Source organism: Falco naumanni, chromosome 8 (assembly GCF_017639655.2).
Source record: "Falco naumanni isolate bFalNau1 chromosome 8, bFalNau1.pat, whole genome shotgun sequence".
Taxonomy (NCBI): domain Eukaryota; kingdom Metazoa; phylum Chordata; class Aves; order Falconiformes; family Falconidae; genus Falco; species Falco naumanni.
In genome coordinates, this window is record NC_054061.1 from 11,736,935 (window position 1) to 11,752,032 (window position 15,098).

Below are 15,098 nucleotides of genomic sequence, written 5' to 3' on the forward strand. Positions count from 1 at the left end.
CTCCTTGTCCCCACCCATTGGGATTTTCCTGTTTCAAAGCAAAAGCCACCTGCCCCCTCTCTCCAGATGCCTTGTTTAATGTTCAACAGGGTTGTTGCAGCAGCAGCAACCCAGCTATCTACTGTAGTAGGAAAAAGTTCTAATGTTACAGATAAAGCAGCGGCCATAAAGATAAGATGCAGGCGTGTTAGGTGGGTTCCCTTTTGCCTGTGCAGGGAGCATTAATGGATAGATTTCGGGCTGCACACTGCTGCCTTTCAGCCTTTTCTCTGAACGACATGGGGAGACCACACTGCAGCTGCATGCCGATGAGCTGTATCTCCCGTGAGCTGTTCACCTGCTGGGTAGTGAACCCAGGAATTTCTGTTCCCTTGATGTCCTTGCTTTATGCATTATGCATCCCTGTTTGGCACCTGGCTGCCTCATAATTTGCTTGCCTTGTGATCCTGCACATCTTTTGCCATGGATTTACTTGCAGTGGGTCTTCAGGAAAGGGCTGGGAGACCCAGAGAATGTCTTTGGAGGCAGAATGTGGATGTATCAGCAGCACATGGGGAAGGCAGTGCTCTCCTCTGGCTGTCAGGCTGCCCTGGCCATAGCTCTCTGCTGCAGCTCTGGTCTCCTTGAACGTTATTCCCGTCTCCCTCATTTTAGGGCTGTTGGTAGTATTATTCCTGCCCGGCTTGTCAGGGCAAGTGAAGGCAGGATCAGCCTGGCTTAAGGTGAACTCTCCAGCTAAGCAGCCTCCTCCATCCTGCGCCCCGGAGAGCAGCAGCGTTGGAGAAGGCTCTTCATCTGAATTTTGTCTGCTGCTGTCAGTGGGATTACAGTGCCACAGCAAACCCAATGCTGTGAACAAATGGGTGAAAAAAATGTTTATTTTTAGAACTGGAACCGTGATAAATATGTGGAATTTGTCCAGAGTCTGTCTGCTGTACCTTTCTGAAATGCAAAATACATGTTTGTTAAAATACCTCTCCAAAGGTCAGCATAACCTAAGAAATAAATGTGCTAGCCTTTTGGAAAGCAGGTGAGGTTTCAGATGTGCAATAGCTACTTGGAGTAGATTGCGTGGGCCCCCATAACCCAAATCTGTTTCAGTGCCGCCCGTGTGACGCCGTAAGGATGTGGATGGAAATGCTGCCTTTCTGAAGGGGTTGCTTTTGCATGTTTCAGTGAGGAGCCCTGCACTATTCCTAATCCTTCAGTTCAGCTTTTTCTTCCAGTTTCCTGGCTTACTTCATATTTGCCGAAGCCCTGCGCGTGCGTTTGAGGGACTTACACTGTGAGCATCGCGTTTGCAGTTGGTGAGAGTAGGGCTCAAAAACAGAAAACTGAAATGAAAAGAAACAAAACGCTGGATGGGACCTCAAGGCATCACCCAGGGGGACCCATTGGATTTGTGTCCCATTTAATGATCTAGCCAGCCTGCTGACATGCTTACAGGGCTCAGGGGCTGAAGTATTTGGGAACCTTACAGGTTTTAATCCTTTTAGCTTGCTGTGAGGTGGAGGAACACAATTACTGTCCCTTAGGCAGGGAAGCGAGGCATAAAGAGAAGAAATCACTTGCTCAAAGCGTTCTAAGAATCTCAGAGCTGAAAAAAAGAGTTGACATAGCTCTTAGCTGCCTGTCACAGTATCAGGCACCCTTGGGCAGGGTGGCATTTCTGCCATGAGCTTGGCTGCCATCGTCCCACTGATGGTCTTTTGGGTAGGAAAGCACTGACGGGAGAGGGGAGGGTATGGAGAAACAGCAAAGGGACTGAAATGTGACCCAAACTACAGAAGGCGAGCCACAAAGTAGGGCAGTTCAAAGGCACAAACATCCTGTTGAGCTTGCCTAGTCCCCGTCGGTACGTAACGAGTAAAGCACGTGCCCGAGCTGAGCTTCAGGCATGTTCCGGTGGGAAAGCGCTGCCTCCCCTGCCTTGGGTTATGTCAGGCTTTATTCCTGGTGGCAGCCAGCAGGTGTTCATGCGAAGGGGGAGCAGCATTATAAATAAATTATCCATTCATTTCCTTCTGGGGACTTTCCTATTGTTTAGCCACAATACGTTTTCCTGTTGTTTTTTTTAAAAAAAAAAAAAACCAAAACAAAAAAGTGCCAAACCCTGCCCCCAAGCTCCTCTCTGGCAGGGTGGACCCGGAGCTGCGTTTGAAGTGGGTGCTCTTGTCATCGCTTTTCCGTCAGTTGTGCTGCTGTCACTGTCACTCCCGCCTGGGTCCTGCCTGCTTTCCGAAAGCAGTGTGAGAAGTACCCGCCTGGCAGCCGTGCCGATGGCATCGCGTCCCGCCGCGCTCCGCCTTTGCACGTGGCTTTTCTCCGGCAGGTCGATGCGGGAGCAAGGCTGGTGCTGCGCAGGAGATTCTTGTGATAGCGAAGAGTACAGAAGCTCTCTTCCCTCCTTCCTCCTCCTGGCCAGCACAGGGATGTTGAGGCTGGAGCACTTGCTTTCACAAGAGAGTTTTTAACCATTTTAGAAAATAATGCAGCTCAAATGGATTATAAAATGAAGGCTGCTCTGTGTGGGGAGTCTGTTGCCTGGCAAAGTGGGGTGTGATGTGAAGAGCAGCACCGAGCCCACCGGCTCCCACAGGAGCCCCTCAGAGGCTGTCCCAGCAGCGCCCAGCAGTGGTTTGCTTAATCCACATCCCAGCTGAATGGCACAAAGGCTTTGTGAAAAAACGGGGAGCTGTTTGTGGGAAAGTGTGGCCAGGGGAGGATTCATCCCTCGCTGCTTGGGGTCGCTCGCCCAGCACTATGTACTGGCGGGGTTCTTGCCACCATGCCTCCCTCTGCTAAGGAAACCCCAAACCATATTCCCTCTGCAGCAGCATCGTTTGTTTGGAACGTTTACAGGCAAATACATGGAGCAGCACCCACATGAGCTGCGGGTGGGTCTGTTCTGAGAGCAGCCATCTTCTGCATTTTAGCTCTTTAGGAGGCAAGAAATGAGATTTCTCATGGAAACACCCAAGAGAAATACCTGTACCTCCTGTGAGCGTGGTCAGGGCTGACCACAGACCCCAGGAGCCCCCTCCTGCACTGGGAGAGCCCAGGGGGAAGCCTGGTGCACAGCACTGCTGTGAGCAGAGGTGCTGTGCTGGGCAGGGGGATCATCCCGAGGGGATTTAACACCTGGGTGGGTTGCTTCTCTCCTCCCTGTCTCCCCTAGGACTCTGCCTTCATGGCCCTGCCATGGAAATGGCAAACCCCCCCACTGGTGTAAGAGCAAGGATATATTTATTTCCATTAGTGTACAACAGGATTAACCATTACCTTGTGCTATGCAGCAATTGTCACATGCAGTACGGATGACGAGATACAAAAGACCTTTTATTTAGCTGCTGCGTTTGCCTGTCATCATTTAGCCTTGTCCTTTTTGTCTCGATGCAAACAGCAGCTTTTTGCCTTTGTAGCTCTTTGACTCCTGTTGCAGATGCCTGATTTCAAGGGCTAATCCTGTGTTAGGAGCTTGCCTGGGTCCCCTCTTCTCTTGCATGTTTAGACCCTGTTAGTCCAGCCACAGATGCAAGCCCCAGCCTCTTGCTGCCCTACCTGGTATGGTTTTGCTTGCAAAAGAAGGTGTCACAATTGCAGTCTCCTGCCAGCTTTCCCAGCCGAGCTCTCAGCATCCTCTGGTGTTTCTTTCCAAGAGAGGAAAACGTCAGAAAATCCTTCTCTTGTCACGAAGCAAAGCCAGGGGTTACACACAGGGAGGAAGCAGCTTGAAGGAGGGGCCAGGCAGGCAGCTTCTAAAGCTTCAAATGTGGCAAAATATTTCCAGAATGAGTGTGTGCCTGTGGTGCAGTTTTATATTTAACAAGGTGACTTTGAGAACCCAGGATGCCTTCCATTTTTGCTTCAAAAATCTGCAAAGCCAGGTGCAAAGAGGAGGAGAGGGAGTAGGTGGGAAATCAGGAGACTGAAGTGCCTGTAGCACCGTGGCGGTGGTGGTGGTCATGGGAGCCCTGGTGCTGGAGCAAGACCCTGTGTGTTCAGGGATATGCAAAAGAGATTGTCTCCACCTCAGGGAATTTATAGCCAAGGCTTAAGATTAAAAGTTGAGCTTTTTTCATTTCTGCTTCACGCTTCTGTGAACTTCACTTTAGGCCTCAAATCTGCTTTTCTTGAAATTGGTTTCGAAATTGCTATGGCTCCTTCCATCTGTAAAACGAGGATGGCAGGATTTCTGTGCCATCTGCGGTGCTGTGAAGCTGAAAACAATCATCATTTATAAAGTGCTTTGAGCTCAAATGGGAGGTTCTGTGTAAAAGCAAGGCGCTGCAGGATGAAACGTTCCTTAGTGTGCCAGTTGCATCTGATATCTAAACCAGGGGCTGGGTTGAAATTTTGGAAGAACAGTCTGGTGGTGCAGAGGTAGTGCTCCAGCTGCTAAATGTCTTGGCTTGTGTTGTTCGAAAGCCCCTATTCTTTGTTATAAAATTAAGGGACAGAGAAGCCAGTGGCTGCATGTCCCACAAAAATCAGTATCCTACATCCGTGTTCATCTTGAGCACCTCTGATCTTAACAGCCACGATTCACAGAGATGGTGTGATGCTGGCCACCAGCTGGTGGTGTAACAGCACACGCATCGCATATAGGGAACTCAGGGCCACGGTCACAAGTGTTAAGCCTTTCTGAGTGCAATAGGATGCATCTGATGGGAACAGAAGGATGTTCGTTTTCATTTGCAGGGCACGGAGGGGAAGCTGCCTAACCTTTGCCCCAAGAACCACATTTGCCTTTATATTTGCATAAAGCTGGGGGCCAAACTGGTGCAACAGAAAGCAGATTGTGGCCAAGCACAACATTTTAAGATTAAATAGTGCAGTTCCCAGCGACTAATACAAAGCATGCATGGCAAGCCAGTTGCACTTGCCCGGGCTGAGCTAACACATGGTTGGGGTCAAGCACTTCTAACGGAGCCACTGGTTTCTCCTTTTTCAGACACAAGCCACCAGACCCGCTCCGTCTCCAGCCGCCCCTACTACAGTTTGCCCAACAGCAGCCATGAGAGACGCTCGGTCCTCGCTATCACGGAGCCGCCACGTTTCCATTCCCAAGCCAAAGGCAAGAACGTGCGTCTGGATGCCCACTCCCGCAAGGCCACACGGAGGAACAGTTTCTGCAACGGGGTGACCTTCACTAACCGGCCCATCCATCTCTACGAGAAAGTCAGGCTGAAGCTGGTGGCTGTGCACCACGGCTGGAGCGGAGCCCTGCGCTTCGGCTTCACCATTCACGACCCGTCGCAGATGAGCTCTGACGAGATACCAAAGTACGCCTGTCCGGACCTAGTGACCCGACCTGGATACTGGGCCAAAGCTTTGCCAGAGAGGTTTGCTGTGAGAGACAATATTTTGGCCTTTTGGGTTGACCGTCATGGGAGAGTCTTCTACAGTATTAATGATGAGGAGCCAATATTGTTTCACTGTGGTATTAAAGTTTCCGGTCCTCTCTGGGCACTCATAGATGTCTATGGAATTACCCATGAAGTGCAAATCCTAGGTAAGTGTGTGTTTTGGCCCGTGGCTTGCCCTTCTGGTTGCTGTTTCCACAGAGACATGACTTGTAGAAAAGATGCATCACCTATCTGGTTGATCATTTCTATGGGACGCTTAAGAAAACTAATTTACTGTTGGTTTTGTAGCTCAGGTTAACCATTTTTCTTTTGCCAGCAGTGGGGATCCAGAAAGCAATGTATTTCAGAGATGTCAGTGATGGGAAGTCCTAAGGCCATGCATTATAGCAGCTGTGGGAAGGGAAATCTTTACATGCAACTTGACCCAGCTTTTTCTGAGCTAGATGTGCTGCTATGGCATGTAAAAACATGGTGCTGCTTTACAGGGAGGAGACAAAGGTGAACAGTTCTGGCTTCCTCTGTTCTTTCCCAGCTACCAGTTACTGCCAGTACACTGGAAAACCACCCCCATTCCCCAGGAATTTCCTGGTGCCCTTCCCCAGCCCCTCTCTCAGCTCTGGGCTTTGGTCCCCACCTAGGCTGGCAGTTTAACAGACTGCATTTGCAGGCGTAACCCAGCTTATCCTTCCCTTACGCACGGGCATCACTGTATATCTGCCAAGCACCAGCTGCAGCGCAGGATGCAGCCCACCAGCTGAAGAGCGTCGCGAAATGGTGGTGTGAGCTCCTGTGTGCTGCGGGATCCTTGGCACTGCATGCCACATCTCCCCTCACTCTGAAGCCGATCACGGCGTGCAGGCGATGCCTGGCTGACTTACCAGCACCATCCTGGGGGAGGGCTGCAAGAGGGGATGAATTTGTTCCCATTAGCGAACCGAGCCAATTGCCATGGAATGACTTTCCTCTTGTGACTTTTACGGCACTGGAATTTCAAATGAATTCAGTGTTAGATGGAGTGTTTTGAACTGGTCTGCACTACAGGGAATCCTTTTAAAATGCAAGAGTGTTGCCCTTTCCCCGGAGGCTCCTGTTTTAACAGCCAGACTAGGCTGCACCTGCTGGAGGGGGTGGTGTCTCCATCCTCACACAGAGCAGACACCAGCGATAAGCTGTGAAGTGGTTAATCCAGTGGGAAGGCAGCTTCATCACATATTCTTCTGAATGGTACCAATTATTTTACAGGCGAGAAGGCTATACATAAACAACACTTTGCCCTGCCTGCTCTGCCTCAAACGTGTAATTAAACCTTACCAGTAGCTTATCCTGTAATTGCAGATGTGACACTGTCCAGCCTCTGGTGCTCATTGCAGAGGTGAAGGAGCATTTGCTGTACTGGCCAGTGCAGCTGCTTCACCAGAGCAGTCCTTCTTCCTCATTAGATTATAGCTAGAAAAAGAAAATGCAGCTTATTTCTGCCCACCCAACCCCGCAGTCCTGCCTGCAGCATCCAAGTGCACAGAGTGAAAGACTCGGTCTGAAGGCGCTTGTACTCTGATTTTTGATTTTTATCTAAGTGCCAAGCTCCACAAACTGCCCCAGGAATCAGCACAATGCTCAGCCACCTGGGGCACCAGAGGACCCAGCTTCCTTGTTACAGATGTGGTGGTGTCACAGCGGACACGTTTGTCTCCCTGTCTCTTCCTCTCAGAATTTTGCAAGTTGAGAATGCTGTGAAATATAGCTCAAATATGGATGCACAAAACGCATCTTTCAGCATCATGAAGCTTGGATGTGTCTTACTCCTCTATGGGAGCATTTCTTGCCAGATACCCTGTGCTTGCTAGAAGCAGCTGGTCCAGCCATCAGCCTGCGCTGGTGGCCTCTCCTGCATGGGCTTCTGAGCAAAGTATGCCTCTGCTTTGCAGCTGCTGGATGGATTTGAGTGTTTTCCCTTCTTTGGTAAAAGCCTGGTGATTTTCTCATCCAAGGAGCAGGCAGTGTTGGTGCTGGGATGCTTCTCCCCTCTCCTTCTTTGGGAAGACCAGGAGTCTGCCTCATTCACACACACTCTTAACACCCATGTGCTTCAAGCCTGCTCAGCTGCTTCACGCTTACCTTCAGAGTGAAGTGACCAAAGTGCCCCAGGCAGCGCTGCAGGTAGAAGGAAGAACACTCCAAAACCTCCCCACAAGTTTAAATCTGCCCTGGGCCTGGCATGGCAAGAGGTGAAAATCTGGGAAATGAATTAAGAGTCAGCATCCTGACTTTCCCTTTGCTGTGAAAGGGGAAAAGAACCTCTGCTGTAAAAATCTTCTTTGTAACACCTGCAGCAAGTAGCTTTTGTGACAGGCTTTCAATTAAAAATCTGCAGTGGTATGAACACACCTGAGATACGAGGCTTGAAGTCTTCTTGTAAAATGGTCTCTTGTGGACTCACCTGTGCCTAGACACCTCACAGCTTTAAGGCAATGACAAGAAGTGTGAAAAGAATATCTATTCATGCTTGTGCTCCTTTGCCCATCGCTGTGTTGTAGATTTGTCTTGCACAAGACCTTTGGACAAGATATTGAGATGTTTCCTCCTTTTACAGGGTAACCTCAGAGCTATTAGACCCCTCTACTGAGAAAGCTGTAGGACCGCACTGGTTTACAGCTTTTCCCAGTTCACCAGTGCAAGGAGTTCCCAGATTACATGGGTATTTCATAACACTTGTTTTTCCTCAGCTAGTGCCAAGATGCAGCTATTTCTGCCTGGTCCACATGTGACAATCCACCGCTGGCTGTTCATTAGTGGTTGACCTCTGAGTAATTTTCCCATTGTTTTTCCATTCAGAGGAACAGAATTCAGATAATCTGTAGGCTGAAATAATAACAATTGTAACCGTCAAAGTAGGCAATTGTGTCTTGACTCTAATGCCCCTTATCACTGGGTTTATCTCACAGATAGCATGTTTGCAGAGACCATGACCACTGCCCGTCTCAGCACCGCCCGCCTCAGCACTTGCCTTCCACAGAGCAACCATGATTCAGCCAACTTCAATAACAACGAACTGGAAAATAACCAAGTGGTGGCCAAAATTGCAAACCTAAACCTAAGTCGGGTACCAGGACTTGCGACAGACAACCACATCATCCCTTGTTGCCCAAACCGACGGCAGCATGCCCAGGGGGTCCCAGCCTTCCTGGACACCGACCTGCGGTTCCACCCCACCCGTGGACCTGACATCACCTTTTCTCAGGACCGGATGGTTGCATGCACCAACTGGCAGGAAAGCAATAGGACTTTGGTGTTTTCTGACCGGCCTTTGCACATTGGTGAAAGCCTCTTTGTGGAAGTAGGACATCTTGGGTTGCCATACTACGGGGCCCTTTCATTTGGCATCACTTCTTGTGATCCGAGTACTTTACGGACAAATGAGCTCCCGGCAGATCCAGACTTTCTCTTGGACCGCAAGGAGTACTGGGTGGTTTACCGAGCGTTCCCGGTCCTCAACAGCGGTGACATTCTCAGTTTCATGGTCTTGCCGAACGGAGAGGTGCACCACGGGGTGAACGGAGCCAGCCGAGGAATGCTAATGTGTGTGGACACCTCACAGTCTCTCTGGGTGTTTTTTACAATCCACGGTGTGATCAACCAGCTCAAAATACTGGGTAAGTGCAGCCAAGAGAAATGATAATGGGGAACACCTGGCTGGTGGAGTGTCCTGGGCCAGAATGGGAGCTATGGGTTTGCATTCACAGTGTTGCTTTAGCAGGTGGTCACTGATGTGAGGGAGCAGCTCCTGACCTCACCTTGTGTTTGCAAACAAGAGTTAGTGAGACATAGTAGCTGTTCACATGGAACCTATATTAAGTTCCCCAGAAAAGGATGAGATAAAATAAGCAGCAGGCAGGGAGGCAGAGGTGGCTGGGGGAGGGGGACAGCTAGTTTTCAGAGGGTTTGCTTGAAAAAGGGATTCTTTATAAACCCACTGTTCCGGCCAACAGGTATTAACCTCCTGCCTTGGTAAGGGGGATGATTTTTGTGAGCGCAGCTCTGGTTTAAGCACAGGTGTTGCTGATGGGCCAGTAGTTGCTCCCCAAGCATTGCCACAGCTCGGGTATCTGGTACCACTTCTGATCTATGGCTGGTGACCAGTTACAGTGCTTCTCCCTTTCTCTTGTTAAGGGTTCTGTCAGCAAAGCAAATGCTGATGACTTTGTGTGGCAGGTGTTTCTCATTTAAAGCAACACCCTTTCCCAGCTGCCCCTGGTCTTGCAGTGAGACAGTGATAACTTGAGGCTGCTGCTGGAGAGACTGGGACCACAGAGAAGTGACTTTCCATCCCAAATGATGGCTGTTCAATACCCTGGTGCTTGCCTCGCTGAAGCACCGAACAGATGTTTTACAATGGTGTAGGGAGGTCCAGGCTCTGAAGGTCACATCCAAAATCCTGCACGTGTATCGTGACCAAGGGACAGCACTTTGCAGCTGGACTTTACCCTAAAGCACCTCACGCACGGCGGGTGGGAGCAACTCACCGGGCAGAGGCGCATTATAGCTGGGGTTTGGGTGCCCTTCGGCCCCGCAGCGGGCTCAGCTCTCTCCTCTGTTTGCAGGCACTGTGCAGTCCAGCCCAGTGACCGTCTCTCCCTCAGGATCCCCCGGCGGCTCGCAGTACGACAGCGATTCAGACATGGCCTTCAGCGTCAACAGGTCGTCGTCTGCTTCGGAGTCATCGCTGGGTAAGGAGCGCCTGGCCCTGGGCACCCTTGTGCCCCCTGCACCGAGACAGCAGTCCAGGCTGACAGGTGGTGCTGGGGCTACACAAGGCAGCAGGGCAACCTTAGGGGGGGGATGTTGCATCTCCTGCTTGGCCAACAGATATAATTGGAAGAAAAAATGAAGATTTTCATGGCCTGAAGAAAGGCTGCGTGTTGCTTCCCACTTTGTCAGTCTGTCTAATGCAAGTGGTCCCTGCAGCGTTGCCCTTGCTGCAGCAGCAGTGCTGCAATAGCAGGGGCCGCAGTATCGTGTCTGGGGGGTCTCACACCACCCAGACCACTGCTTTCTGCTCTGCCAGGGCTCCGCTGCCACAGGGATGCCCACGTAACCGTTCACGTGCTGGTGTTTGGATCTCGGGCAGACAGCCCTGAGTACCCTGCCCGGTGCAGTCTCCGGAACGCGCTGCCGTTGTGCAGTGCTGCAGCCAGCCGGCACAGCTGGCGAGGCGCAGGAGCACCCTGCGTGGGGCACGGCTTCTTCGGGGGGAGCGGGGCTCTGCACGCCCACACTGTGAAATGGGTGTGCGAAATCACAGCCCTGCTTGGGGGAAGCCCAGGTGAGCCGTGCTCGCCCATCTGTAGCGAAGGGGTGGCAGGCTCTGCCCGGCGCTGTACCTGTGCTACCGGTTGGAATGGGCTGGGGTTGGTTTGGCCACATGAAACGGGCGATGACTAGGGAAGGAAGAGCCTTAAAAATTGACTTGAGTGTGTGTATGTTGTACAGTGTCAGGTCTGCACCATCCCGGTGACCAAACAATCTCACTCCTTCCTCCTCTTGCAGTGACTGCTCCCAGCTCCCCCCTGAGCCCCCCCATCTCTCCCATCTTCCCCGCTCCGGAGCCATCAAGCAGCAAGAACGGGGAATGCACCGTTTGCTTTGACAGCGAGGTGGACACGGTGATCTACACCTGCGGACACATGTGCCTCTGCAACACCTGCGGTCTTAAGCTGAAGAAGCAGCTCAATGCCTGCTGCCCGATCTGCCGACGGGTCATCAAAGATGTTATTAAAATATACCGCCCTTAGTGCCCGGCTCGGGCTGTAGGAAGGGGGAACGCCGCTAGCAGTAACCATGCCTTTCCGTCCCTGCTTATGGGTTATTGTGCTGGTCAGTTGTTATCAAGTGGCTCGTTATCTGTGTTTCCTTATTTGACTGGTAGGGCGCAATTCAGGGATAAAATTGAGCTGAGGATCATGTGGGGCCCAAAGGCACGGCTGCCGTGCTGGCCAGGCTGTGTGCCCGCGGGCAAATCTGGGGAATCATGGTCTGGACCTGACCCCCCTGCAAATGAGAAATTTCCCGTGCAAAGGCTCTTTTTTTTCCTCCTCCTCTGGAGGAGGGTTGCTGTGGTACAGGTCAGGAAGGAGAGGTGGCCACTTGGTCAGTGCCGGGTGCCACTGGGCTTCCTGACCCCGAAACCCCAACAGCTCTGGGCTGCTGCCGGGTGCTTGCGCTGTGGTGGATCAAAATTAGGACGAGACCCAGCGGGAGGGTTCAAAGTAGACAAAACTGATCTGGACACGTCATGTTCATCTGTGTGAGGGGAACTAGCTAAGGCCAAAATAGTAGCACAGCCAGATTCTCACTTGTTTGGGTTTTGCCCCCCTGAACAGGCTTCTGGGGCATACGGAGAAGCTGGTCTGACTTAGATAAAGCAGCTTTTGCTTTCTGTGGCAGAACAGGGACTTTTGGCCAAGGAGCTGAGACCCGGGGAGCAGCCACAGGCTAGCAGTGAGGAGCATGAGCCCACCGAGAGCCCCAGCCAACCCAGCTACTGCTGCTCTCTGCAGATGGAGCAGTGGGCAGCGGCGATGGGCTGCCAAGGCACTGCCCGTGTGCCTGGCTGCTGAAGCCATACATTGCAGCCTATGGATGAGGGGGCCATTTGGATGGGCACGCTGCAATCCTGGCTTAGAAAAAGTGAGGGGCTACTGCCGTCTGCAATGACGGTGTTTTCCACCTCCCAGCACACGTGCCTGCATTTTGCTCTGCTCCTCTTCACAGGCAGCATCGCTGCCGTCTCGCACCGTCCGCCTGGCTCAGCTCCCCCAGCCCTTCTCCTGCAGCCAGCGCTGCAGCAGGGCTCAGCCTTCCTCCTGCCCCACCACAGGGACTTTTTGGAGCCTGTGGTGAGAAATTAATTTCTGACTTAGTCCCAGCAGACTCACTTTTTTTCTGGGGACTGCGTATGTGCTGCTTTTACCTGTTCTTTCTCCTGCCTTTGCAGGTTTCCCAGCACGGCTCCCAGCTGCCCAGACACTGGGTCCCAACAGTAGATGAGAACTTGTCGAGATGAACAGGGATCTATCTTACTTGGCTTTACTTGGGAGGAGGAAAGAAAAAGGCTCTGGGGTTATTATCAGGTGCTGGGACTGAAAAGGTAAATGGGTTTCAGCTGTGATATTCCAGCTACAAGGACTGGCAACGGGGGTAGGCTGGGCAGCATCTGCGCATGCAGCATTGGGGCTCGTGTGAGGAGCTCTGTGTCCTCCTCCCTGCTCCTGCAGGAGCTGTGCTCTATTCTCTACCCTCTGCCCACTTGCATGGTTCTTGTGCAGTCCTTCAACCTCAGCTTGGCTGGTTTCCGGCTGGTCCAGGTCAAAGAGAGGGGAAGATAGAGGATGCAAATGGAAGGATGAGAGAGGGGCTGCTGTCATTCTAGCTCGGTGACCACGTGCCACCAAGTGCATAAGAATGGCTTTCTTCAGAAATTGCAATTACTGCATTTTAGTCCAAAAAAGAACAGCCACCCCTGTACATTTCAGGGCCTCTGGGCACGGAGGGGCAGCCTGACATCTTTGGTGTCTATTACCTTGCCTCCCCACTCACTCTCTCCTCCGAGGTGCCGGTAGCTGTGGATGTGCTGCTGCCCCTCACGGCGCTGCTGCCCGGGCGGTGGGTTCAGCGGTGCCAGCAGTGCTGCGCTTGGCTGCTGACCGGCACTCAGCCCCCTCGCCCGCTCTGCCATCAGGGAGAGCACACCCCGGGGAGCAGCTCATCTTCCTCCCACAGCGCAGCAGGCTGTGGCTGCCAGCTCATGGGGCGTGGAGAAAACCTTTTTTTTTTCTCCTTGAAGAGCTAATTAACATTTTAATTAAGTGTATAAATGAGAGGCTGCTGTAGAGTGAGATCTCTCACCCTTTGCCCTGCTGTATCATCACGAGAGCCTGCCAGCTTTGCAGAGCCCTTTTTGGAAACTCGGCTCATACCACTGGCTGTGCCACCGCTGAGCATGCTCAGCCCTCAGCAGAGCCACCAGCACCGTGACTGCAGCACGAGTTCACTTACACCTTTGCAAAAGGAGGCGGCGAGGGCAGCTTTCCAGCAGCTGGAGCCTTGCCTGGACCTCCAGGCTGCCCTCTGACCGGGGACTGCAGACCTGCCTTTGTAGGGACCTTCCCAGTCCCCTGTTTCTCAGATTAGGGTCTGGCTGCAGTCAGTGGGCACTGCACTAAGAGCACAGTGATGGCTAGGTAAGTGAGCACGGGATGAAACACCAGGTGGGTTAGCACCTGCCTGGTGAACGGGCTGCAGTGGGAAGCCTTTGTGTGATGAGGAATTCAAGGAAGTTGTCTGAATCCACGGTGAGTGATGCTAGCTTGAGTCAGGTCTGGGCTAGCCAATGCCAGCGGCCATCCCTGGGGCTGTTGTCCCACTTTCAGGGGTGCTTGGTCTGTTTCAGTGGCTGCACACAGCTACCTGTGTTGTGCCAGAGCAGAGCCCGTTTGCTCGGCTGACACCTCAGGTCCTCAATGAGTGGGGCTAGTTGCATGCCTGGGGTGGTGTGGTGTTGTGTTTTTTTTTTTAAGTCAGCACAGAGAAATACCAAATCCACCCCAGCTGTGTCCAAGCTGTTCAGGACACTGCAGCCAGAAGCTGACTTTTTGCTGTAGCAGCCGAGACTGGTTTCTAGAAGGGCAGCATCCAGCAGGGCCAGCAAGGGAACCAGCTCAGTCAGGGTCCGGAGCCAGCCGTGCAGTGAGCAGGACGTGAGAGCAGTGGACATGTCACCCTGCCTATCTGAGAGCAATGGGAATTTTCCAAAATAGGCCTCTTAAAAAAAAAAAAAAAAAAAAAAGATTTCCAGGAAAAGGTAGCCTCTTACAGATTTAATTGTTAGTACTCGTATTGCTATTTTTTTTAAACAGTCCAATGATATATGATTTGTACAGAAGATCTGTTTGTGCCTTATAAGGGTGTCTGTGCACTTTTTATCCTTTTTAAAGCAACTTTTAAAAAGAAAAAAAAATCAACCAGGGGGAGAAACCAACACAGATCAATGGTAGTTTTATAGAATTTTGTGTTCACGGAGAATCTTGCTTTTTTTTTAATATATATATATATATATTGGAGTGAAAAGTGTTTATTTCCATGGATTTTCCCCCCTCTCCTCCTAACGTATTTGTTTAACAATTGAAAAAGAGGAAGCAAGAAAGAAAAAAAAAAAAAAAGAAGAGATGGGGGAACTCTTTTACCTTCCCCCTTTCCAAGACAGTTATTCTCTTATCGTTACCTTTATGATTCAATACTGTGACCTGTACATCATGTTTAAGCTGAATCAGATTTTGGACCTCTGTATTAGGCTTTTCAAGCAAATCATCTGGGGGACCGGGGCGGGGAGGGGGGAGGGCATCGCACGAGGGAGGGAACTGCACTTCTACCTGTCAGTGCTCTATAGTGTTGTGTTCAGTGCTGTGTGTTTTACTTTTGTCCATTTACCTGTTTTACATTAATATAATTTTACTTGTTTATGAAACAAATAAAACCTTGGCTTGTAAAGAGTGCTTCTGGGTGTTTAAAAGCATTTGACCTGGAGAGTGAGCAAATCCATTAATGCCAAAGCGTGGCAATACTAACACAGAGTCAGGGCACCTCTGTTCCCTCAGGTACCTCTGCTTCAAAAAAAGATTAGGTACTTTGAGTACCTTGCACGAGCTTCGCATTGCTTTTGGGAGGTCACCGCAC

General features: G+C 51.2%; 1 protein-coding gene across 2 annotated transcripts in view; it reads left to right on the forward strand.

Annotated features, from left to right (window-relative positions):
• The window catches only part of NEURL1B (neuralized E3 ubiquitin protein ligase 1B), a 143,035-nt gene extending 128,124 nt beyond the window's left edge, over positions 1-14,911 (forward strand). For both annotated transcript variants that reach the window (XM_040603023.1, XM_040603024.1), the window contains exons 2-5: positions 4,955-5,515; positions 8,312-9,019; positions 9,968-10,093; positions 10,914-14,911. In XM_040603023.1, coding sequence (XP_040458957.1) covers positions 4,955-5,515; positions 8,312-9,019; positions 9,968-10,093; positions 10,914-11,158 — 1,640 coding nt within the window. In that variant the 3' untranslated portion in view covers positions 11,159-14,911. The remainder of the gene's footprint in view (positions 1-4,954; positions 5,516-8,311; positions 9,020-9,967; positions 10,094-10,913) is intronic.
• The last annotated feature ends 187 nt before the right edge of the window (positions 14,912-15,098 follow it).